Source organism: Bombina bombina, chromosome 6 (assembly GCF_027579735.1).
Source record: "Bombina bombina isolate aBomBom1 chromosome 6, aBomBom1.pri, whole genome shotgun sequence".
NCBI classification, from domain to species: Eukaryota; Metazoa; Chordata; class Amphibia; order Anura; family Bombinatoridae; genus Bombina; species Bombina bombina.
In genome coordinates this window covers 177519376-177546691 of record NC_069504.1, presented here as the reverse complement: position 1 = coordinate 177546691, position 27316 = coordinate 177519376, and the positions used below count along the sequence as shown (strand labels likewise).

At 41.3% G+C, this 27316-nt stretch overlaps 1 protein-coding gene across 1 annotated transcript in view; it reads left to right on the top strand.

Annotated features, from left to right (window-relative positions):
- The window catches only part of LOC128664358 (ankyrin repeat domain-containing protein 26-like), a 418274-nt gene that overhangs the window by 128773 nt on the left and 262185 nt on the right, over positions 1-27316 (top strand). Inside the window, exons 11-12 of the mRNA XM_053719196.1 lie at positions 10222-10372; positions 20436-20497. Coding sequence (XP_053575171.1) covers positions 10222-10372; positions 20436-20497 — 213 coding nt within the window. The remainder of the gene's footprint in view (positions 1-10221; positions 10373-20435; positions 20498-27316) is intronic.

Sequence of the window (27316 nt, the reverse complement as noted above, 5' to 3'; positions counted from 1 at the left end):
CCTGTCCTCCAGGGGCAGATTCCTCCTGTCTAGGTTATCTGCAGACCAGATAAACAGAGAGGCCTTCTTAAACTGCGTAAAGGACCTATATTCCCTGGGAGTGATCCAGTTACCCTAGATGAACAGGGTCTAGGATTCTATTCAAATATATTTGTAGTTCTCAAAAAGGAGGGCACTTTCTGTCCCATCCTGGACCTAAAGTGTCTCAACCAATTCCTCAGGGTTCCGTCCTTCAAAATGGAGACCATCCGTTCCATTCTTCCTTTGGTACAAGAGGGTCAGTTTATGACAACCATAGATCTGAAGGATGCGTATCTTTCACATGGATCATTACCAGTATCTGAGGTTTGCCTTTCTGGACAAACATTTCCAGTTAGTTGCCCTTCCTTTTGGTCTCGCTACAGCTCCCAAAATGTTTACAAAGGTTCTGGGGGCTCTTCTGGCAGTGGTCAGGTCTCAGGGAATTGCTGTTGCGCCTTAACTGGACACCTTTTTTCTTCAAGCGTCATCTTTTCATCTAGCAAGATCTGATACAGAGAAGTTGTTGTCCATACTACGTTCCCACGGGTGGAAAGTGAATCTGGGAAAGAGTTCCTTTATACCAGATACAAGGGTGTGTCTTTTAGGAAAAATTATAGATTCCCTGTCCATGAAGATTTTCCTGGCGGATGTCATAAAATCAAAACTTCATGCTTCGTGCCTTTCTCTCCAGTCTGCTATTTGTCCATCAGTGGCTCAATGCATGGAGGTGATTGGTCTGATGGTTGCCTCCATAGACATCATTCCTTTTGCTTGGTTCCATTTGAGACCTCTGCAACTATGCATGCTCAGTCAATGGAACGGGGACCTCTCGGATCTCTCGATAAGGATAGCTTTGGATTCCCTAACAAGAGACTCTCTTGTGGTGGATTTCACAGGACCTTCTGTCTAGGGGCACATGCTTCCTGAGACCTTCCTGGGAGATTGTGACCACGGATGCCAGTCTGTTAGGCTTGTGGAGCAGTTTGGGGCTCCTTAAAAGCATGGGGACTGTGGACTCAGGAGGAGTCTTCTCTTCTCATAAACATCTTAGAGTTGAGAGCAGTCTTCAATGCCTTGACAACTTGGCCTCAACTAGCCTTGTTCCAGTTTATCAGATTCCAGTCGGACAACATCACCTCGGTACCTTACATCAACCACCAAGTAGGAATTTGGAGTTCCTTAGCAATGAAGTAGGTGGCTCGCATTCTACAGTGGGCGGAGTCTCACAATTGCCATCTCTCTGCCATCCATATCCCAGACGTGGACATCTGGGAAGCGGATTTTCTGAGCAGGCAGACCTTTCGTCCCGGAGAGTGGGCTCTCCACCCAGAGGTTTTCACAATGATAACTCTCAGGTTGGGGGGTTCCGGAGTTGGATCTGATGGCGTCTTGTCAAAACGCCAAGCTTCCAAAGTAGGGTTCAAGGTCAAGAGATCCTCAAGCCGTTCTGATAGATGCTCTGGCGGTTCCTTGGAACTTCAATCTAGCATACCTGTTTCCTCTGTTTGCTCTCCTTCCACGAATAATTGCTCGTATCAAGCAAGAGAGAGCGTCTGTGATTCTAATAGCTCCTACGTGGCCTCGCAGTATCTGGTTCGCGGATCTGGTGAAGATGTCATCTCTTCCACCTTGGAGGTTACCTCTGAGGAAGGGCCTTCTACTTCAGGGTCGCTTCCTTCATCCAAACCTAGATTCTCTGAAGCTGACTGCGTGGAGATTGAATGTCTAATTTTGACTAGGTGTGGTTTTTCTGAGAAGGTCATAGATGCCATGCTTCAGGTTCATAAGCCTGTTACTTGCAGAATTTACCATAAGGTATGGCATAAATACCTTTATTGGTGTGATTTGAAGGGTTTCTCTTTAAGCAGAGTAAGGGTTCCTAGGGTTCTGGCGTTTCTTCAGGAAGGCCTGGAGAAGGGTTTGTCAGTCAGTACTCTGAAGGGTCAATTTCTGCACTGTCTTTTCTTTTGCACAAACGTCTGGCAGATTTGTCAGATTACTAATCTTTTGTTCAGGCTCTGGTCAGAATCAGGCCTGTGTTTAATTCTGTTGCTTTTACTTGGAGCCTTAATCTTGTTCTTAAAGTTTTGCAGCAGGCTCTGTTTGAGCCGATGCATTGGAAGGTTTTGTTTCTTCTTTCTATTTCTTCTGCTTGCAGAGTTTCCAAACTTTTGGCTCTGCAGTGTGATTCTCCTTACTCTATTTTCCATGCTGGTAAGGCGATTCCTTCAAACTAAGCTAGGTTTTCTGCCTAAGGTAGTGTCGTAGTGCAATATTAATCAGGAAATTGTTCCTTCTTTTTGTTCCAATCCTTCTCAGAAGGAACGTCTTTTGCATAACTTGGATGTTGTGCATACTCTAAAATTTTACCTTCAAGCAACTAAAGATTTTCGGCAGACTTCTGCACTGTTCGTTGTTTTCTCTGGTAAGCGTAGGGTTCAGAAGGCCATTTCTACTTCTCTTTCTCTCTGGTTGAGAAGTGTTATCCGTTTAGCGTATGAGACAGCTGGACACATCCTCCTGAGAGAATTACGGAACATTCCACTAGAGCTGTTTCCTCTTCCTGGGCTTTCAAAAATGAAGCTTCTGTGGAGCAGATTTGCAAGGCCGCCACATGGTCCTCTTTACATACCTTTTCAAAATTCTACAAATTTGATACTTTTGCCTCGGCTGAGGCTTCCTATGGGAGAAAAATTCTTCCAACGATGGTGCCTTCTGATTAGGTCTGCCTGTCTTGTTCTCCCTCCCTTTCATTCTGTGTGCTCTAGCTTGGGTATTGGTTCCCACTAGTAATTGGAATGATTTGTGGACTCTCCATGCCATAGGAAAGAAAACTAAATTTATGCTTACCTGATAAATTTTTTTCTTTCCAGGCATGGAGAGTCCACGATCCGCCCCCTTTTTTAAGTTTAAGACTGAAGTTTTTTTGAACAAACCTCAGGCACCTCTATACCCTTGTGTTATCTTCTTTTTTCATTTCCCTTCGGCTGAATGACTGGGAGTTATGGGTAAGGGAAGTGACACTTAATAGCTCTGCTGGGGTGCTCTTTGCCTCCTCCTGCTGGCCAGGAGTGAATATCCCACTAGTAATTGGAATGATTCGTGGACTCTTCATGCCTGGAAAGAAAGAAATCTATCAGGTAAGCAAACATTTTGTTTTCACCATATTTAATGGGACCTAAAAGCGCAATAATAAAATGTTCTAATGGTCATGAACCCCACTATCAACCGGTTGTCACTGATTTTTAATATAATTAGTGTATTCAATTTTTGGAGATTATGAAGTTAGAGCCTAAATATTTTATTGAATGTCCCTTTAACCCTTTGAGTGCTAATGACGGTTCTGAGCCGTCACAGAGTTTCTCACTCGTTTGCTAATGACGGCTCAGAGCCGTCATGAGCACTCTCCCACCTTGAGGTAGATCTGGGGGCTCCTTACTGGTCCTACCCCAGCGATCGTGCCTGTAGAGTGACAGGCATCGCCGTGGCTTCACGGGATGCGCAGTGACTTCACGCGCAATTACATGATGACGTCACTGCGCAACTTTATACTTAACAATGTTAAGTATAGGAGGAGGGGGCATGCTGCTTAGAAGCCTGTATCTCATGCATCTAAGCAGCTACAGACCCCCAAGACCCATTGTTGGAAAGGTAATCGCTTAACCTTTCCAACAGTGTAAGTCTTGGGGGTCTGTTAAAAAAAAAAAAAAAAAGTAAAAAAAAAATGTTTTCAAAAATAAAAAAAATAAAATTAAATATTAGCACCCAGGTGGAAAATGGCTTAGCAGCAAAAGGGTTAAAGGGACACTCAAGTCAAAATTAAATTTGCATTATTCAGATAGACAATGCAATTTTAAACAACTTTCCAATTTACTTCCATTAACAAAATGTGCACAGTCTTTTTATATTTAAACATTTTGAGTCACGAGCTCCTACTGAGCATGTGCAAGAATTCACAGAATAAACGTATATGCATTTGTGATTGGCTGATGGCTGTCACATGGTACGTGTATGCATTTGTGATTGGCTGTCTAATGGTACAGGGGAGTGGAAATAGACATAACGTTTAAAATTGTCAGAAAAAAAATATCTACTACACATTTGAAGTTCAGACTAAATGCTATTGCATTGTCTTTTTATCATGCATTTGTTGATTATGCAAATTGACTCTGTTTACTGCTCCTTTAAAGTAGGATTGGAACCTTTTAGCCCAGTCATTTCCTGTACACTTTTGATTGTGTGTGGCTTAGGGGTGTGTCATGTGGACGTGGTGTGGGTTATATATATATATATATATATATATATATATATATATATATATATATATACGATAATATAGCACACAGAAAAAAAGCTCACAACTAGGATAAAAAGTAACAATGGAAGAGTTAGTTACCGCATCTGGCCAAATGGGACAAGCCCAGGTACCAAGTCAAGGTCTCTTCCAAAACCTGGGTCCCTAAACAGCCACACAATGCAGTCTCACAGTCAAAGAAACTAGGAAAAAATGAAGGGTGCGCAGACTTATGTAATCTCCCCAGACATATACAAAACACGAAAGGGGACAGCACTCTCAGGCCGGACCAGGTACACATTCCATGACCCTGCAACATGCACAGCCCTGGGTGCAAAAACAGCACTCTCAGGAAGCTGCACCGTCCACAGAGCCACAGGCAGTTAACCTCAGACAGGTCTGGGTGCACGTCCCAAATGGGTAAATTTCAAAAAATATATACGATAATATAGCACACAGAAAAAGTCCAGCACTCACTTACAAGCTCACAAATATGATAAAAAGTAACAATGGAAGAGTTATTTACCACATCTGGCCAAATGGAACAAGCCCAGGTACCACGTCAAGGTCTCTTCCAAAACCTGGGTCCCTAAACAGCCACACAATGCAGGCTCACAGTCAAACAAACTGGGAAAAAATGAAGGGTGCACAGGCTTATGTAATCGCCCCAGACATATACAAAACACAAAAGGGGACAGCACTCTCAGGCCGGACCGGGTACACATCCCATGACCCTGCAACATGCTCAGCCCTGGGTGCAAAAACAGCACTCTCAGGAAGCTGCACCGTCCACTGAGCCACAGGCAGTTAACCCCAGACAGGTCTGGGTGCATTCCCAAATGGGTAAATTACAAAAAATATATACGATAATATAGCACACAGAAAAAGTCCAGCACTCACTTACAAGCTCTGGGGAGCTACAGTTCATTGAGGGAACCATGAATGCCAACATATACTGTGACATACTGAAGCAGAGCATGATCCCCTCCCTTCGGAGACTGGGCCGCAGGGCACTATTCCAACATGATAAAGCCCCCAAACACACCTCCAAGACGACCACTGCCTTGCTAAAGAAGCTGAAGGTAAAGGTGATGGACTGGCCAAACATGTCTCCAAACCTAAACCCTATTGATCATCTGTGGAGCATCCTCAAACGGAAGGTGGGGGGAGCGCAAGGTCTCTAACATTCACCAGCTCTGTGATGTCGTCTTGGAGGAGTGGAAGAGGACTCCAGTGGCAACCTGTGAAGCTCTGGTGAACTCCATGCCCAAGAGGGTTAAGGCAGTGCAGGAAAATTATGGTTGCAGCACAAAATATTTACACATTGGGCCCAATTCGGATATTTCCACTTAGGGGTGTACTCACTTTTGTTGCCAACGGTTTAGACATTAATTTCTGTGTGTTGAGTTATTTTGAGGGGACAGCAAATTTACACTGTTATACATTTATATATATAAATAATTACACACTGTTAGCTACATAATTGCAGCACTTTGGCCTCAATCCATATTTGTTCAGATCACCAGGTCTCGTCCCAATGTCACCAGTGCCAGGGAAGCACTGAGCTACTCTGTAACTTTCAGACTAGCGCATCTAATCCATTTAATATGGTAATCTGCATGATTTTATTTTATTTAATCAATTAAAAAACATTTTTTAAAGTATTTAATCCTGGTGCAAAAAAACTTTTCTTAGAGTGGTTGATAACCAACAAGAAACTTTCCAACAATGTTTGTAGCCATTGCCATAAAAGGACATGCTGGTAGAGGTACTCCATTATGGAGCTGCATTGGAGCAAGATGCTGCTGACAGGATGAGAGCTGAAGCTACGTGTCTGTTTAACTTCTTGTTTCCCAGCCCCTGGTACTTGCACCTGGATGTCTTGTGCTACTGAAAGTATTGTACCTCCTCCCTCTCTCCCACATGCTGCTTATTGCAGTGCTCTGACAGGAGGAAGGAGGCAGGGGCTCCTACTGTAACTTCGGTGCTGTGTATCCGCTTAGAGGAGCAGGCTCCACAATGTGAGGAATGCTGATCACTCCAGTCCCATCCACCTTGATGCGGGAACCACACTGGTCCATATAGCGTTATTCTCCCGGATTCACTTAAGACTGAGAAATTACTCTTGCTGCGTCCTCTGATGACAATAAGTCACATGGCCAACTGGAAAATCGTCAAAGCTGGAAGCCGAGCTGGTCCCACGCTCTTATGTAATCATTTTAACAGCAAGAAACTAGCAAACATACAGCTCCAACCTGGGCAAAGTCTAAGTAAGAGGTTGGAGCCGTATGTTTGTTAGTTTCTTGCAATGAAAAGAAGAGAGAGGACGGAGTCTGGGACATTTAGAGGTTGACCTGGAACACACCACCTGATTCCGGGGCTGCCCCGGTGACCAGATTTCCCAGATGCAAATTTGGAACATTTCATAAATATTGAGGAGGAATTACAAAAAAACAAAAAAAGGACAGGAAGTTTTGAATATGAAAATATTTTACCTAAAATGAAAATTAGTAGTAAAAACACACAGACTCTCTAACAGACACAGACACTCCCCCTCTCTCTCACAGACACTGACACACACAAGCACACACACAGAGACACTCTCTTATGGAATAAGATTGCTGTCAAAAAGGCAAGTGTGTGTGATTCTTTATTATTGTACATAAATTGTGACATACAAATCTAAATTTTCAAATACAATTTTTTTTTAGAATACAAATCTTTAATTACAGATGCAATTCTTTTTTTGGAAGTACACTTGTTTTTTGGAAGTACAATCATGTTTCATATGTCACAATTTATGCACAATGATAAAGAATCACACACGTTTTTTTGACAGCAATCTTATTACATACCTCTCTCACATACATACAGACACACACACACACAGACTCTCACACAGATACACTCTCACAGACACTCTCCTACACACAGACACTCTTACTCAGAGAACAGACACTGAAAAACTCAATATTCAGATTTTGTGTCTGATAAAAAAAAAAAGCAAGGAAGCATAATCGGATTCCAGCCATGCATATTATACCATGGTGTGGTCGGGCCACAGATTTCTTTGCTGTATAGCTTGTGGTGTGGAGAGGGGCAAGAGAGAGCAGGGAGAGGGAAGAAATAAGGGGATGTGAAATATGAGAGGCAAGAGCAGAGAAGGACTTGCAACCTTTGGCCCAGGGGGCAAGTACAACGTATGTATGTATAAAGAAACTAATTCAGCACTAGATGAATCCATTTAAATTTAGCATCCACTGCCTGCTTCTCCCGATCTTCCATACAGAGAGAGTGGTGGAATAAACAAAATGAGCATTACAATCGGTATGCAAAATATATATATTATTAAATATAAGATCATGGATTAGTAATAAAAACCCTTTATATTATTCACATAAAGTGCTTGGACTGACTGAATTTGCACCAAAAACCTGCAATTACAAAGTATGACTTTTTCATAATGCATAGTAGGATCATATGATTCCAGACTCTTATGCAAATATGAATGTTAAATGGCAAAGCTCTCAATTGTTTGTGCTCAGTTCATACTCCTGCTCTCACTACTTATCCCACTCTCACTAATTTCTGCTTGGCACACTTGACCAGCCGACAGAACCGTGCTCTCTCTGTCCACACTGCATTCTGGGGCTTGAAGTTGCATTACAGTGTGGCCTGTAAGGGATCCAGATGCACTGGACTAAAATTAGGTGTCTGGAAATGGCAAACGGCGGGGGATGGGGACCGGTAATGTAGCAGTTAATGTGGGGGACAGTTTGGGCCACCAGGGCAAAATTTGGGTGTCCCGAATTGTTCCATAGAAATTAGAGACAGAGGAACAAAATCTTGGATTGTCCTGGAAAATTTGGGATGTCTTGTCACCTTATTAAAAAGGGAAAGTAAAGATCTTGTAATCTCATTTTGTCTGCAATCTGGATGTTACTACAGCAGATTAACACCTTGTTTGCAGCTCCAAATAATTTATTTAGAGGTGACCGGGCTTGCCAATGTCATTGTCTGGAATTACCAAAAAAGATAAAATACAAATTATGGACAGAGAAAAAGTTAAGCTTGAAAAGTCATCCATGTGCTCTTTCAGTTTTCAGGACTGAAAAATACAATTTTTTCAGCAAAAGTAAGCAAAATAATAAATTAAAGTATACTGCAAAGTTGTTTTACTATGCATAATTTAGCATTTTTATTACAGTCTCAAAGTTTTAGGGGTCGATTTATCAAGCTACGGCCTCTGGGGGCTGAATTCCGCTGCTGGAATTCAGCATTGCACAAGAAAGCTCTTTTGCACTCTTGTGCAACGCCGCCCACGCACAGCCAATCACGTGCGGGCAGGAGCTGTCAATCTCCCAGGTCTGTCTGATTGAAATTTGCCACCTAAGAGGTGGCGAAGAGGTTAGGGAAGCAGCGGTCTTATGACTGCTGCTTCATAAATACAGACTGCAGGTTCTCTTGTCAGAACCTGCAGTCATAGGGGGGCCAAGGCGGGCGAAGACTGGCGAAGCCTTTGATAAATCGACCCCTTAATCTTACCTCCTGTATAATAGTGTGTATAGTTCTTTTGGATATACCTTCAGAAAGACATAAATGATCTGGAAATGGTTTAATGTATGCACCATCTAAAAATAACCTACCTTATTTGAAATCATCCTGAGAACATTAGTAAAAATACAAAAAGATTTAGATGTGTGACTATTATGTGAGCAGTAAGGGGCTTAATGTTTAATCCTTTGCAGTTATATGCAGGCAACAGTACAAAAATAATTTTTTTTATCTCTTTAAGAACATTCAGTTTGAAAAGTGCAAAGAATGTGAGCTTAAGAAAGCTTTTTAAAAGTAAGCTTGTACTTTCAGTTTGCATGCTACTGAATCACAAGTTAAGTGAACTACATTACCCAGAATCCCATAGGAGGGTGTATGTGGATGATGTCATGCACTGGTGCCACAAAGAGGACTGCAGGTGTGCAGATAATTATTATTTTACAGGTTTGGATGTAATAGGAGTCTTGTAAGTGAATTGATGTTATTTAATTTTTTAATAAAGTTATTTATCAGAGAGGTCCATCTCTTTTTCTTTCTTAGAAACACTTCATTTCCTTGTTTTGGTTTGACAAAGAAATGGGAAATTAATTAGACATTAGTATTCAGATGCACAAGTTGTTGTAACAGAAACATTTAAAAAAACTTTAACATGTCAGGTGTATGACAGTGAAATAAGAGTACACATACTGGTATGTATCAGATGTATTTTCCACTGACCCAATAGTTTTTCACGTATGCCTAAAAATATATATATTTACATCTCAAGCCTGTGTAGCTAAGTATTTACCATAAGTTCACTTGATGAAGCTCGTTTCATATGTATATACATTTATTAAGGTTTTTAGGTTGTCATATTAGGTTTAGCGAGAATCCTAAACTTTGCAAGCCTTTGTTTCTAAAAGGTGGTATAGTTAAAGGGGACATACCAGTGGGAAATTACAGACACACGTGAATTTATAATTCTATTTCAGAGCTTTTTTTAATATGCTTATTTTTGCAAAAATGTTTCCTTGAAACATTTTGTGCATGTTTTGTGATAATTTTTGGAGCATAAACCAATCGTCTGTATTAGCCTTGTGAGTGGTTGTGTTATGTTCCTGTATGTTAGTCTAAGAGGCAGAACTCACTCATTTGGTACAAGTATATGCAAAGAAAATTAATTTGTTATTTTTGTATATTATTATTCGTAAATAAGCCAACACACCTTATACTTTTTAATAGTAGCTGGAAAGATTACACATAGTGCTTTGTAAATTTATTCTAATCCTAGCAAGCATTGTATACTATAGTAGTCTCTAAACAGGAAAAAACAAAGTCAAATATAATACTTTTTATTTTTATATCTGTATTAGGAAGAAGATACTTACAGTGAAAGTGATGGAAAAAATAGCGACTCTGAAGAGGGAAGTTCAGATAGAGAAGACCTCCCCAGGCCAAGTTTTAAAGCTCACTACAAATCTGAAGAAAAACTGCAAAATCTAGAAACACCTAATGACAGAAAAGGTACTTGTTTAACAAGTGTTAATGTTCCATGAGAACTGAGAGATTAATATACATTGTGAAAAAAATAGTGGCAATACTTACATCACTTAATAATGCTAAGCATCTCCAATATACTGTACTAAAATATTTTGAAATCTGGGTACACTCAGTATTTTCATAAGTTATGTGCTAGCAGTCACAAAGAATTATTCAAATTAAAATTCACCCTGAAAAGAGCATGTTACAAATGAAACATACTGCACCATAGTTTATACAAATTATTTGTTGCGACATTTAGATGAATGCATTCTATTATATACAATCAATATGACATGATAATAAAAACAATTAGATCTAGTGCATTTACAAATAACTTTATACTACTGGGAAGTAGTGGCGCCACATAGCAGTGGGTAGATAGTCCCATTATTCAGTTCTTACACCGAGTTCTTAGTGCTGAATCGCACACCCTATAATAATAGGTTTTAGGTCCTTGTGTTACCATACTTAAAGGGATAGTAAACACCAAAAATGTTATTGTTTAAAAATATAGATACTCCCTTTATTTACCATTCCCCAGTTTTGCATAACCAAAACTGTTATAGAAATATACTTTCCTTCCTATGGCATGGAGAGTTCACAACGTCATTCCAATTACTAGTGGGATATTCAACTCCTGGACATCAAGAGGAGGCAAAGAGCACCCCAGCAAAGCTGTTAAGCGTAACTTCCCTTACCCATAATTCCCAGTCATTCTCTTTGCTTTTGTCAATGGAGGATGTGCGAAGACGGTGTCTGAAGATATTTAATCCATTTATGGGTACTTTTCCCTGCAATCAAGGATTAGGGGCTATGCTGTGTCCATGTCAATCTCTTTAGTAAGAGTAATGGTGGCTATTAGCAGTTAGAAAGCGGCGAGGTTGTCTTTGCTTTATTTCTAACATTACTGCTACCCCTTCATAGAAAGCCCAGGGTTGTTTACTCTGCTCTTTCTTTTTCTTCAGGTCCCTGATAGAGAGTGGAGTATCTATCACACCTAAGAGACTGTTACTGCAACTGGATCCACAGGTAAGTGCCTTTACCTTCTAGGTATTGAAGGACAGCACTTTGGAGGTTAATTCCTCTTGTGGATTCTCATCTGTAGAAGAAGGAGCTATAATGTATTCTCCTTAAAGAATTGTCAGTGGGGACAGTTCGGCAGGCACTGAAGTGTATGGGACCTTAAGGGGTTTACTTCCCTTTTTTTATTGAGAGACTGACTGAAGGGGCATTAGATCAGAAGGAGGATCTAAGATTCAGGGTCAAGGTTTTTGTAAATGTATTTCTTATGTGGTTTAAATGCACTCTGTTTATTTGAACTTACTGTGAGACAGATATAAAAGAAAAGAGCGCCTTTTAGTGGCGCAGTTTCTTTTCTGAGGTCCGGTCACGTGACTTCCGCTTTCCACTCTTACTATGAGCGGAGTAGAAGGCAGTGTGTGTTTGTTGTTGAGGGCACATAGGATCTCTGAATATTATCCTCAGTTTCCTCTGAAGTGTTCCTGCTCTGACAGCATTTTGTTTCTGACAGCGGACTGCATGCGACTCTCCCTGCATCTTCCTGTACTAATCTGGGCTGGTGTGGTAAGGCTCCTCAGCTTGCTGAGGTATAGAGGTGTCAGGGATTTTTTTTATTATATAATCTGATAGTTATATATTTTACTTAAGTATAAGCTTTATTGGAAGAAGGAGCTATAACGGTTTCTTTTCTTTAAGTGCCATACCGGTTCTTTTAAAGTGACATACCGGTTATTTATTTATTTATTTTTCCCCCCACTATTACTATTGGGAAATTCTCAACTATGGACACAGACAATATGCAGGTCCAGGACCCTGTTTCTTTGGATAAATGTTTATTATGTTTAGAGGCCCAAATTGTTTTACCTATGTAATTTTGTTCCTCGTGCTTAAAGGGACACTGAACCCATTTTTTTAAAATTTTGTGATTCAGATAGAGCATGCAATTTTAAGCAACTTTCTAATTTACTCCTATTATCAATTTTTCTTCATTCTCTTACTATCCTTATTTGAAAAAGAAGGCATCTAAGCCATTTTTGGTTCAGAACCATGGACAGCACTTGTTTATTGGTGGATAAATTTATCCACCAATCAGCAAGAACAACCCAGGTTGTTCACCAAAAATGGGCCGGCATCTAAACTTACATTCTTGGATTTCAAATAAAGATACCAAGAGAATGAAGAAAATGTGATAATAGTAGTAAATTAGAAAGTTTCTTAAAATTGCATGCTCTATCTGAATCACGAACGAAAAATTTTGGGTTCAGTTCAAAAATAAATTACTCCTTCTAAGCTAATTGTCTCTCAGGATAATGCTGTTCAGGATATACCTCGGCTTTCTCCTCAAACATTCCAATTTTTAGTAGTTTCACATTCAGTGCCCTGCGGATCCTCTCAACCTCCTGGGGTTGTTTATTTGCCAAGAGATTTTGCTGTACAGATAACTTCTGCTGTGACTGCAGCTTTATCTGCTTTCCCTAACCCGGGTAAGTGTAAGATGAAATCTTAACATATTTCTACTAGCAAGGTTTCTGACCTTTGTAAATCTGCATTGGTCAACCTTTCTCAAGTGTCTGATGAGGAGGATACTTCAGTAGCTTCTGAAGGTGAAATCTCAGACTCTGACACTTTAGCAGAAAAATCTTCAGAACCTGAAGAGGTTAATTTTAGATTTAAGCTTGAACACCTCCGGTTACTTCTGAAGGAGGTCCTAGCTACTTTGGATGATTCTTAACCTTTGGTTGCTGTCAACCCCAAGAAGTCTTCTAAACTTAATAGAGTTTATGATTCTCCATCTTCTGAGGATGTTTTTCCTGTTCCAGACTAAATGTCTGAAATTATAGCTCAGGAATGGGATAAGCCAATGGTTCCTTTTTCCCCTTCCCCTGTTTTTAAAAAAATGTTTCCTGTTGCTGACTCCATTCGTGACTCATGGCACACTGTGCCTAAAGTAGAAGGAGCTATCTCTACTCTAGCTAAAAGAACTATAATTCCTATAGAGGATAGTTGTTCCTTTAAGGATCCCATGGATAAGAAGCTAGAGGCTTACTTAAAGAAGGTGTACATCCATCAGGGATTACAGTGGCAACCTGTGGCAAGTATTGCTACAGTTGCGGCAGCAGCATCCTATTGGTACAATACCCTATCTAATCTGATATCAGAGGAGACTACGATTGAGGAGATCCAAGATAGTTCAAAAATGGATCTATAAGAGACTGCGCCTGGAATCTAATCTTAAAGCTCCTTTACAGGTAATCTTCCCTATAATTACCGTATAAAATTACAAAGTGTTAAGACAATATGGAGTAAAGGAGCGCTGTGAGCTAAATAAGATAGTCTGGAGACCTCTATACAATTTGTCAAACGTACATTTATTTTAAAAAAGGATTAAAAAGTTTAATGCATTAGTATATATTAGGGACGTCTCCCTGAAATTAAAACAATTTTATATATAAAACAATACAGTATAAAGTGTTTCGAGTGCTCTTTTTAAATAATTCCACCTTTCTATTTTAGTTATCCTATTCCACCTTAAATAATATGGTGCCGCAGCTGTAGTGGCTTTTTTCTTAGTCTTTCAATCAAAAAAGCAACAATGTCTCTTTTCATGATTCTATAAATTGTAATTGTGTAAGTCACTTATCTTTACAATGTCTTTTGATGTTTTCTGTAATTTGTAGACTTGTCTGTAATACAGATATTTTTATTTACGTATACGGATGGGCTTACCGGGTCTTCTGACACATCTGTGTCTGATGTAAGTTTCTTGGGTGTCAAAACCTGATCCTCGCTCTTTGGTATCGAAACCTGGACCACGGTCCTACGTGTATGGGTTTCTTTTATGCTGCCGGTTTGAAGCAACTTTCACCCCTGCAGTCTGGGTTCTTTGTTGTTGACTGCCTGCATTCTGTGTTTGCTTTATCCAAAAGAATAATACTTTAATTTAGCATCCTGCTACTACTAACCAGGACTCTCTCATCTGCAGCTGTTACCACAGTCAGCTGAACTAATTTCTCTGCTGCAACAGCCTATTATCTGGTTGTTCAGGAAGCAACTTCAACTATACCTGCTCTCTCAAGGGTCTAGAAACTAATACATCTTGTTTCTCAGAGAATACCTATCAACCAATAGAAATGAAAGGAGGGCTTTTTAAAATGCCGGTGTAACAACCAAAATCATCCGTCTTGATAAAGCCTATTGGCGAAACGCGTAGACGTTCTCTACACTACAAAGAACTGGACACCCATTAAACTAACCCCACTTTGGAAAAAAGGAGAGGGAAAGAAAGTTTAAGACAAACGGCCGTTTGAGAATTCAAGTCCTAGTTCCCATACACGCGCTGGAGGCGTGCATCGCGATTACCTGTCTCAGGAGGCTGCCCGGGAAACAAAGAACCCAGACTGCAGGGGTGAAAGTTGCTTCAAACCGGCAGCATAAAAGAAACCCATACACGCAGGAGCGTGGTCCAGGTTTCGATACCAAAGAGCGAGGATCAGGTTTTGACACCCAAGAAACTTACATCAGACACAGATGTGTCAGAAGACCCGGTAAGCCCATCCGTATACGTAAATAAAAATATCTGTATTACAGACAAGTCTACAAATTACAGAAAACATCAAAAGACATTGTAAAGATAAGTGACTTACACAATTACAGGTCTCCAGACTATCTTATTTAGCTCACAGCGCTCCTTTACTCCATATTGTCTTAACACTTTGAGATCCAAGATAGTATCAAGGCTCTTAAGTTAGCCAATACCTTTATCTGCGATGCCAACATGCAGGTAATTAGACTGGGAGCTATGATGTCTAGCTTCACTGTCCTAGCTCATAGAACTCTGTGGTTAAAATCTTGGTTGGCTGATGTATCTTCAAAGGCCAAGCTTTTTTGGCTTTACCTTATAAAGATAAAACTCTTTTTGGTCCTGATCTGGTGGAAATCATTTCAGAGATTACGGGTGGAAAGGGATCTTTCCTACCTCAGGACAAGAAGAATAGACCTAAGGGTCGACAGACTTCTAATTTTCGTTCCTTTCGCAACTTTAAGGGACAGAAGTAATTCTCTTCCTCTTCCAAACCAGATCAATCCAGACCCTCTTGAAAATCCAGCCAGCCATGGAATAAGGGAAAACAAAACAAGAAACCTTCTGCTGACTTTAAATCAGCATTAAGGAGACGCCCCTGATCCAATTTTGGATCAATTGTGTGTGTGTGTATGTGTGTGTGTGTGGGGGGGGGTAGGCCTTCCTTTTTTCGACAGGCTTGGATACGCAATGTCCCAGATCTGTGGGCTGTGGACATAGTATCCCAGGGTTACAAAGTAGGATTCAAGTCTTGTCCTCCAAGGAGCAGATTTCTCCTGTAAAGAGGGAGGCCTTCTTAAATTGCATAGAGGACCTATACTCCCTGGGAGTTATTGTACCAGTCCCTCTAGAGGAGCAAGGTCAAGGATTCTATTGAAATCTGTTTGTGGTTCCCAAAAAGGAGGGAACTTTCTGTCCAATCCTAGACTTAGAGTGTCTCAACAAATTCCTCAGAGTTCCGTCCTTCAAGATGGAAACTATTCGTTCCATTCTTCCATTGGTCCAGGAAGGTCATGATGACTATAGACCTGAAGGACGAATATTTACACGTCCCTATTCACAGGGATCATCACCAGTTTCTAAGGTTTTCTTTTCTGGACAAACATTTCCAGTTTGTTGCACTTCCATTTGGTCTTGCCAGGGCTCTCAGAATATTCACAAAAGTTCTGCGGGCTCTATTGGCGGTCTTATCTTAGGCGACATCTTGGTTCAGGCGTCATCTTTTCAACTAGCAAAATCTCATACAGAGATGTTGTTGTCTTTTCTACGTTCCCACGGATGGAAAGTGAATCTAGAGAAGAGTTGTCTAGTTCCAGATACAAGAGTGTGTTTCCTAGGAACAATCATAGATTCCATGTCCATGAAGATTTTCCTGACGGATGTCAGAAAATCCAAACTTCTTCTTGCTTTTCTCTCCAGTCTGCTATTCGTCCATCAGTGGCTCAGTGCATGAAGGGGATTGGTCTGATGGTGGCTTCCATGGACACCATTCCTTTTGCTCGGTTCCATCTGAGACCTCTGCAACTATGCATACACAGTCAGTGGAACGGAGACCATTCAGATTTATCACAGGGAATAGATCCGGATCCCCTAACAAGAGACTCTCTCTTGTGGTGGATTTCTCAGGAAAATCTGTCTCGGGCACTTGCTTCTTGAGACTTTCCTGGGTGATTGTGACTACGGCCACCAGCCTTTTAGGCTGGGGAGTTGTTTGGGGCTCTCTAAAAGCTCAGGGCCTATGGACTCGGGAAGAGTCTTCTCTCCCCATAGACATCTTGGAGTTGAGAGCAATCTTCAATGCCTTGGTAGCTTGGCTTCAATTATCTTTAGTCCGGTTTATCAGATTCCAGTTGGACAACATCACCTCAGTGGCTTACGTCAACCACCAGGGAGGGACTTGGTTCCTTGGCTATGAAGGAGGTGAATCGCATTCTGCAGTGGGCAGAAGCTCACGATTGCCTACTTTCTGCCATCCACATTACAGTACTGGACAACTGGGAGGCGGATTTTCTGAGCAGACAGACTTTTCATCCCGGGGAGTGGGCTCTCCATTCGAAAGTGTTCTCTCAGATAACCTTCAGGTGGGGGGTTCCAGAGTCGGATCTGATGGCGTCTCGTTAAAACGCCAAGTTTCTAAAGTACGATTCAAGGTCAAGAGATCCTCGGGCCGCTCTGATAGATGCTTTAGCGGTTCCTTGGATCATCTCTCTGGCGTACCAGTTTCCTCTGTTTGCTCTCCTTCCACGAGTCATTGCTTGTATCAAACAGGAGAGAGCATCGGCAATTCTAATAGCTCCTGCATGGCCTTGCAGGATCTGGTTCACGGATCTAGTGAAGCTGTCATCTCTTTCGCCTTGGAGGTTACCTCTGAGGAAGGACCTTCTAATTTAGGGTCCATTCCTCCATCCAAATTTAGATTCTCTGAAGCTGACTGCTTGGAGACTGAACGTCTAGTCCTGTCTAGAGGTGGTTTTTCTGAAGCGGTCATTGCTACTATGTTGCAGGCTCGTAAGCCTGTTACTCGTAGGATTTACCATAAGGTATGGCATGCAGAACAATATAAGGAACAACATAGTACTATTGAAGTTACAAAGATGGGTGAATCCTCTAGGCTTAATACATGGGGTTAAGAAAAGAGTAGTATAAAAATAACAACAACTGTGTACTATTAGGACCCGCTAAACAAAACCCTGATGTGAACACACCCTTATACATATAAACTACAAGTGATGATAACAGGGTGAGATCTAATTATATGCTAGGAACAATGCTTTCCAATAACTGTATAGCAGACATCCGAGTCACATAAAAAAAACAAACAGTTCAATGATTGTGAACAAAACATGGTTGTAGGATTATATTAGTTCATGAGACCAGATATGGTGGATTGATTGGCTTAGCTAAGTATGAACTGTTAATAATACACATTGTGTAAGAAGCTGACCTTCAGTATGCTTAGCTGTAGCTTAGTAGTGAGCCAGTTATTGTACTAAACATATCATAGAGTCTATTTCTTAAGGGGTTATGCTAAACTATAAAAATCACTCTCAAATCCTAGGTGTATGTGATATGAGTTGGTAGCGCTATTTTAGTGTGTAAATATGTGCAGAGACCTCGATATAAAGAACAAACAAAGTAAGCCGACATTATAACTGGAGTGTCCAAAAAGATAACAGATAATAAGGTAAAAGTCATAAATCAAACGGCCATCTCAGTGGACTAAACAGACCGATAGAGGTGAACCTGTATGTTTCTCACCCTACCCTAGTATTGAGTATGTAAAATCAAGTGTATATTAAACAAAAAACCCAAGAGGTGTGATGAGTTTGTGTAAGTTATAAGAGCCTGTAGAGCTGCAGTAAGAGCCTAACTAACATTATAAGAAGAGTTAAACACCATCTAACTAGTATCAAACAACATGCGGTATAATAAACTATAAACTAACAATATATATGACAAGTTCTGTCAGGTAGCACATAACTGTACAGAAGAGGCAATTAAGGCTAAACAAAAAAAAAACTTAGTGGTAAATAAACGAGGAGGAACTGTCCATGTCTATCTATTAACACTGTGAGTTACAGGTGGGTTACCAGGGCAAAAATGTAGTTCAAAGTTTGAAAGGAGGCTTTAGATCTTTTGCGGCAAGCAACTAGCCAGTTACCCAATACCGACTTTCTGAGGGACCTGAAAATCTTGTGGGGAGCTCCGTTCCAAGTGCTTGGCCCTCTGGTTCTCGTGGGAATGACGCCCTGACCCACATCTGTACATTAAAAAGCAGTTAGTGACTAAAGCTGTGCTAACTCTCACAGTTATGTCAAATGTGGCAGCCGCACCTCCAATATGCTGAGGTCCGTGCAAGAAAGTCTTCTCACCAACCGGCCGCGAAGGTTACTGAAGACACGATCCACACTCCTCCATTTTAGCGGAAACTGGGTTGTCATACCAGCAGTCGCTCGGGGGGTGGAAGAGTCTCTATTTGGTCTGGTAAAGGATCTAGTTGGTAGATCAGATGTATAGGACTCCAGATTTTTAGAAGTGGGGTTGCCGGGGTGATCTCTCTTTTCATAGTAGGCATCGTTGACGATGTCTTTTGCGTTTCGAGGTGTGTCCTTTCTCCATAGCTGTGCGTCTGGTGCACTGTGGCTGACATATCGCTCAGACTCACCCGCCATCTGCGTGTTCCGATGCCTGGTCCATAGCTACTCTCAATTCCCTAATGAGAGCATGTTGCTGAGTGTCCATAGAGATTAGTAAGTTGTGGAGCATACATAAAATTTGCCTCTCCATAGTGCAACTGAAGGCGGCCGCACACATACTCATTACCCTGGGATGCCAGAGGAGGGGAATTAGCTGTATCTGAGGTCTTAGTACACCAAGTGACCAATAAGTTAGATGTTCCCTAAGATGGCGGCTTACTCCATGCTGAGATCAAAGTAAACGAAAAGATCTTTGTGCCGTTATGTTGTCTATCTTCTTGATACAGTGTCCCAAATAGATTGCCCCGTGTACTAAGGCTTAATTAGGATGACACCTAAGTATAAGATTATTTTGCTTGCCTAAAATAGCAAATTATTAGATCAAATGCTAGGAGCTCTGGGTATACATGTCTTGTTGCATCGGCTACTGGCTCCGCCCCCAAATGTTTATTTGTTTATTCAGATAGAGCATAGAGTTTTAAACAACTTTCTAATTTACTTCTATTTTCTAATTTGCTTCATTCACTGCTGGGAGCTAGAGTAACACATGAAGTAAATCAATGACAGGAGGTATATATGTGCAGCCACCAATCAGCAGCTATCTCTGGGTAGTGCATTGCTGCTCCTGAGCCTACCTAGGCATTCTTTTAAACAAAGGATGCCAAGAGTACAAAGCAAATTAGATAACAGAAGTAAATTGGAATGTTGTTTAATATTGCATGCGCTGTCTGAATCATGAAAGTTTACTTTTGACTTTACAGTTCTTTTACAAGTGATAATTCATGAACAATAAATCCATCCACACTAAAAGACAGTATGAATTGCCTCTACAGCTCTGAACAGTGGAGTTCCCCATAAAGTAAGGAAAGCAGACCTTTCTTGCTATCAATATCTTCCACTGCAGATTAGTTCAATGCCCACAAGATTGGAGAAGCGTCACTGGATCCACCAGCACTAAGAGGCCGGTGTAGGAAATGAGTAATGGTACTGTCCTGCTAAGTGGCGCCACCACTTCTCAGTAGTGTACTGTTGATTGTAAATGCGCTAGATTTAATTGTTCTTATTAACATTTCTAATGTTCTATTCTGGTGAATTGTATTACTTCCCCAAGATAGGTCTGTTGATCTCTTACATTTACAGTGATATTTTTTATTCTTTAGCAGGAATAAATGTTTTTTGGATACTATGTACATAATCATTATTTTGAGTCAACTTCTAATTTCCTTTTTTTTTTTTTTTTTTTAAATAGTAGAATTAATGTCGGAACTTGGATTAGAAGATGACGACATTGAATCACCTTGGGATTCTGAGGTAGTACTGTAATATTTTTTGAAGGAAAACTGTATATTTTTACTTTTAGCTAAAATAATAAATAATAAAAATATGTAAAAGGATTATTGGAGAATGGTTTAAAAGAACTATTTGGTGAAAAGATCATATTTTATGTTTACAATAGGATATTTATAAGGTGCGAAAAAAAGGTAAAATGCTTTCTGCAATAAAATGGCTGCAAATTCAAATTTTTGTAACTGACACCACCAAATCATTGTTTCAGGATTTCACAGCACAATTTGTCTTTATTTATTTATTTTTATGTACCTCACCTCATTCACTTCAATTCTCTACAGTTAGAAAATAATGTGCGGAGACATTTAAACACATTTCTCTTACTTGGTGTATTCAGTCCACGGATTCATCCTTACTTGTGGGATATTCTCAATCCCTACAGGAAGTGGCAAAGAGAGCACACAGCAAAGCTGTCCATATAGCTCCCCTCAGGCTCCGCCCCCCCCAGTCATTTTCTTTGCCGCTCTATCAAGTAGCATCTCCACGGGGGTGGTAAAGAGTATGTGGTGTTAGATTTGTAGTTTTATTTCTTCAATCAAAAGTTTGTTATTTTAAAATAGTGCCAGTTTGTACTATTTACTCTGAGGCAGAAAGTGATGAAGATTTCTGCTGAGAGGAAAAAGATTTTAGCATGTTGTAACTAAAATCCATTGCTGTTCCTACGCAGGACTGTTGAGTACAGGAGAACTTCAGTTGGGGGGAACAGTTTGCAGGCTTATTCTGCTTAAGGTATGTTCAGTCATATTTTCTAACAAGACCTGGTAGTGCTAGAAGACTGACAGATATCCCATGAGGGAAGGTAAGCCATTTTCTGAGACACAGTATAGAAAGAGGGCTTCAGTTAAGGGCTTTAATACTGACAGACACTGTGATGGGCTAAATCGATTACTTTATTAAGGTAATCTTATATTATTAAGCGTTTTTTAACGTTGCAAACACTTTTTGGGGAATTTTTTACGCCTGACATTTTAGAAGACAGCTATTCTGACTCAGAAAGGCCCCATATCTCTGGAGTAAGAAGGAGGGGGCCTCATTTTCGAGCCTCAATTGCGCAGTTGATTTGCAACACAGCTCCACGCAGCTTCATGTGCAGAGCCTTTAGAGTACAGGAGGACTTCAGGGAGGCTTAATTTACACCTGCAAATAACCCTTAAGGAAGGTAAAGCCACAGCAAAGACTGTGGCATAGTACTGTAGTGGGTTAAACCGGGTATTTACTTCATTTTGCTCCGGTTTGGGCATTAAGGGGTTAAACGATTTGATAACTTGTGTGCAATCATTTCAAGGCATTAGGATCATGTGGTGAAAATTTCATTACGATCGGATGTTTTTTGATGATTTGGTAAAAAAGTGTGCCTTTTTATTATTTAAAGAGACAGTAACGTTTTTTCAAAAGTACTTTTTTCAATATTTTAGTGTTGTCTGAGTCTGTCAAACATTTCTGAGCCTTCAGATAGACCTTGTTCAAAAGCCATGGCAATACCCCCATTGCATTTATGTTTAAAGTGTGCACAAACATCTAAGCATTTTAAAGATCATCCAGTGACAATTAAAAATGCTGCCCAAGATGATTCCTTAACGGAGGGTAATGAGGCTAGTCCTTTTTCCTCCCCCCACGTGTCTACACCAGTTACGCCCGCGCAAGCGATGCCTAGTACCTCTAGCGCATTGGCCCCTATTACTTTACAGCAATTAGCAGCAGTAATGGATAATTCCCTTGCAGCTTTTTTATCCAAACTGCCAGTTTTTCCAAGAAAGCGCGATAGCTCAGTTTTAAACACAGAGGATGAGCAATCTGAAGCTTTGGATAATGTATCTGTAGTACCCTCACAAAACTCAGAGGTAGCAGTGAGGGAAGGGCTGTCTGAGGGAGAAATTTCTGACACAGGAAAAGTTTCTCATCAGGCAGAGTCAGATTCCTTAGCGTTTAAATTTAAGCTGGAACACCTCCGCGTCCTGCTTAAGGAGGTTTTGGCTACGCTGGACGATTGTGACCCCATGGTGGTCCCTGAAAAATTGTGTAAAATGGACAGATATTTAGAGGTACCTGTATACACTGAGGCATTTCCGATCCCAAAAAGGGTGGCGGATATTGTGACTAAGGAGTGGGAGAGACCAGGTGTACCCTTTGTTCCCCCACCTATCTTTAAGAAAATGTTCCCCATAAACGACCCCAGGAGGGACGCGTGGCAGACGATCCCTAAGGTAGAGGGGGCTGTTTCAACATTGGCTAAGTGTACAACTATACCAATAGAGGACAGTTGTGCTTTCAAAGATCCTATGGATAAAAGATTGGAAGGCTTGCTAAAGAAAATTTTTGTTCAGCAAGGTTTTCTGCTTCAACCAATTGCCTGCATTATCCCGGTAACTACTGCAGCGGCTTTTTGGTTCGAGGCCCTGGAGGAGTCGCTCCAGAGGGAGACTTCATACGATGAGGTCATGGATAGAATTCACGCTTTAAAGCTGGCTAATTCTTTTATCACTGATGCCGCTCTCCAATCAGCTAAACTAGCGGCGAAAACCTCAGGTTTTGCCATCATGGCGCGACGAGCGCTTTGGCTCAAATCGTGGTCGGCGGATGTGTCGTCCAAAACAAAACTGTTAAATATTCCCTTCAAGGGGAAAACCCTTTTCGGCCCAGAGCTGAAAGAAATTATTTCAGATATCACTGGAGGCAAGGGCCATGCCCTTCCACAAGATAGGCCAAAAACAAGGCTAATTTTCGCTCCTTTCGCAACTTCAGGAGCGGACCTGCTGCAACCTCTGCTGCCGCAAAGCAAGATAACGCTTCCCAGCCCAAAGCAACCTGGAAACCCTTGCAGGGCTGGAATAAGGGTAAACAGGCCAAGAAGCCTGCTCCTGCTACCAAGACAGCATGAAGGGGTAGCCCCCGATCTGGGATCGGATCTAGTAGGGGGCAGACTTTCTCTCTTTGCTCAGGCTTGGGCAAGAGATGTCCAAGATCCCTGGGCATTAGAAATAGTTGCTCTGGAGTACCTTCTAGAATTCAAGGATCCTCCCCCAAGGGGAAGGTTCCACATTTCTCGTTTGTCTTCAGACCAAACAAAGAAACAGGCGTTCTTACGCTGTGTAGAAGATCTACTAAAAATGGGAGTGATACACCCAGTTCCAATTGCAGAACAAGGACTGGGCTTTTACTCAAATCTATTCGTAGTTCCCAAAAAGGAAGGAACTTTCAGGCCAATCCTGGATCTAAAAATTCTAAACAAATTCCTGACAGTTCCGTCTTTCAAGATGGAAACCATTCGGACAATCTTGCCGATGATCCAGGAAGGTCAATATATGACTACCATGGATCTAAAGGATGCGTACCTACATATTCCTATCCAAAGATCACCATCAGTTCCTAAGGTTCGCCTTTCTGGACAATCATTACCAGTTCGTAGCCCTGCCTTTCGGGCTGGCCACCGCTCCCAGAATTTTCACAAAGGTGCTAGGGTCCCTTCTGGCGGTACTAAGACCGCGGGGCATTGCAGTAGCACCTTACCTAGACGACATCTTAATACAGGCGTCGTCCTTTCACAGAGCCAAGGCTCATACGGACATCGTTCTGGCCTTTCTAAGGTCTCACGGGTGGAAGGTGAACGTAGAAAAGAGTTCTCTGTCCCCGCTCACAAGGGTTCCCTTACTGGGAACACTAATAGACTCGGTAGAAATGAAAATCTTTCTGACAGAGGTCAGGAAGTCAAAACTGTTGAATACTTGCCGAGTTCTTCATTCCATTCCTCGGCCTTCCGTGGCTCAGTGCATGGAAGTAATTGGTTTAATGGTTGCGGCGATGGACGTGCTCCCTTTCGCCCGAATCCATCTCAGACCACTGCAACTGTGCATGCTCAAACAGTGGAATGGAGATTACGCAGATTTATCTCCTCCAATTCAAATGGACCAAAAGACCAGAGACTCTCTTCTCTGGTGGTTGTCTCAAGATCACCTGTCTCAGGGGCTGAGTTTCCGCAGACCGGAATGGATCATTGTCACGACCAATGCCAGTCTGATAGGCTGGGGTGCGGTCTGGAACTCCCTAAAGGCTCAGGGACTATGGTCTCGGGAAGAATCTCTTCTCCCGATAAACATTTTGGAGCTGAGAGCGATATTCAATACGCTCCAGGCGTGGCCTCAACTAGCAGAGGCCAAATTCATCAGATTTCAGTCGGACAACATCACGACTGTAGCGTACATCAATCATCAGGGGGGAACAAAGAGTTCCCTAGCGATGAAGGAAATATCCAAGATTATCAAATGGGCGGAGGATCACTCCTGCCATCTATCTGCAATTCACATCCCAGGAGTAGACAATTGGGAGGCGGATTTTCTAAGTCGTCAGACTTTCCATCCAGGGGAGTGGGAACTCCACACGGAGGTTTTTGCTCAACTAACTAGGCTTTTGGGCATTCCAGAGTTGGATCTGATGGCGTCCCGTCAGAACACCAAACTTCCCCTTTACGGATCCAGATCCAGGGATCCCAAGGCGGCCGCGGCATTGATAGATGCATTAATAGCGCCTTGGTCATTCAGTCTAGCTTATGTCTTTCCACCGTTTCCTCTTCTCCCTCGGCTAATAGCCAGAATCAAACAGGAGAGGGCTTCGGTAATTCTGATAGCGCCTGCGTGGCCACGCAGGACTTGGTATGCAGACCTAGTGGGCATGTCATTGGTCTCACCATGGAAACTGCCATCGAGACAGGATCTTCTAATCCAAGGTCCTTTCAAGCATCCAAATCTAGTTTCTCTGCAACTGACTGCTTGGAGATTGAACACTTAATCCTAACTAAGCGGGGGTTCTCTGATTCAGTTATAGATACTCTGATACTGGCCAGAAAGCCTGTCACCAGGAAAATTTACCATAAGATATGGCGGAAATATCTTTGTTGGTGTGAATCCCAGGGTTACTCGTGGAGTAAAGTTAGGATTCCAAGGATATTGTCTTTTCTCCAAGAAGGTTTGGTGAAAGGTCTGTCAGCTAGTTCCTTAAAGGGACAGATATCTGCTCTGTCTATTATGTTACACAAGCGTCTGGCAGCTGTGCCAGACGTTCAGGCGTTTGCACAGGCATTAGTAAGAATCAAGCCTGTCTACAGACCTGTGGCTCCTCCATGGAGTCTAAATTTAGTTCTTTCAGTTCTTCAAGGGGTTCCGTTTGAACCTTTACATTCCATAGATATCAAGCTATTATCTTGGAAAGTTTTGTTTTTAGTAGCTATTTCTTCTGCTCGAAGAGTTTCAGAATTATCTGCTTTACAGTGCGATTCACCCTACCTGGTGTTCCATGCAGATAAGGTTGTTTTGCGTACTAAACCTGGTTTCCTTCCAAAGGTGGTTTCTAATAAGAATATTAACCAGGAAATCAATGTTCCTTCTCTGTGCCCTAATCCAGTTTCTAAGACAGAACGACTGTTGCACAATCTTGATGTGGTTCGTGCTTTAAAGTTCTATTTAAAAGCAACTAAAGATTTCAGACAAACATCATCCTTGTTTGTAAGAGGAGAGGTCAGAAAGCGACTGCTACCTCTCTTTCATTCTGGCTGAAAAGCATCATCCGATTGGCTTATGAGACTGCTGGTAGGCAGCCTCCTGAACGAATTACAGCTCATTCCACCAGAGCTGTGGCTTCCACGTGGGCTTTCAAGAATGAGGCTTCTGTTGAACAGATTTGTAAGGCAGCGACTTGGTCTTCACTGCATACATTCGCCAAATTTTACAAATTCGATACTTTTGCTTCTTCGGAGGCTATTTTTGGGAGAAAGGTTTTGCAAGCAGTGGTGCCTTTTTAGGTTACCTGACTTGTTCCCTCCCTTCATCCGTGTCCTATTGCTTTGGTATTGGTATCCCACAAGTAAGGATGAATCCGTGGACTGAATACACCAAGTAAGAGAAAACAGAATTTATGCTTACCTGATAAATTACTTTCTCTTACAGGTGTATTCAGTCCACGGCCCGCCCTGATATTTAAGTCAGGTTCAAATTTACTTTACAATAACTACAGTCACCACTGCACCCTATGGTTCTCCTTTTTCTCCTAACCGTCGGTCGAATGACTGGGGGGGCGGAGCCTGAGGGGAGCTATGTGGACAGCTTTGCTGTGTGCTCTCTTTGCCACTTCCTGTAGGGATTGAGAATATCCCACAAGTAAGGATGAATCCGTGGACTGAATACACCTGTAAGAGAAAGTAATTTATCAGGTAAGCATAAATTCTGTTTTTTCATTATTGAACAATGTCATAAATTGTATATTTTATATTTAATGTAAAAAATAGTAAAACTGATAGTATGTGCTTATAACTGGCTATATGATAGTGTGATTTTCTTTCCAGTGTTGCAAATGAACAACTTGTTCATGTAAACATTTCAGAGAGAATATAAATTGCTTCTTATTATAGCAAACATGTAATGGTGATTTCAAAAAATAATTAAAAAAGTACAAAACATGTTCATTATTTCACATTTTTATTGGCAAAACTTAAAGTGAAAGTAAAGTTATAGATTTGGGAATAGTAGTATAGTATAATATAGTGACAAACATTGTAGTCGCTGACTACGATCGCCTATTTTATTTTGCTTCCTCCGCCCCCTCGCTCTGTTCCGGGTTTCTGTATTGAAATAATTTCACTGTCCCACCTGCCGCATGCGTAAGTAAGCGTGTGCGTTCTCGAGTTGATAATCTATGCGCATGCGCTAACTAACGTTCTCCGCTTAGATACATACTCACAATGTCCATGTAACAACTATGAGGATCGATATGGAAATTCCCTTTTCAAATACACAT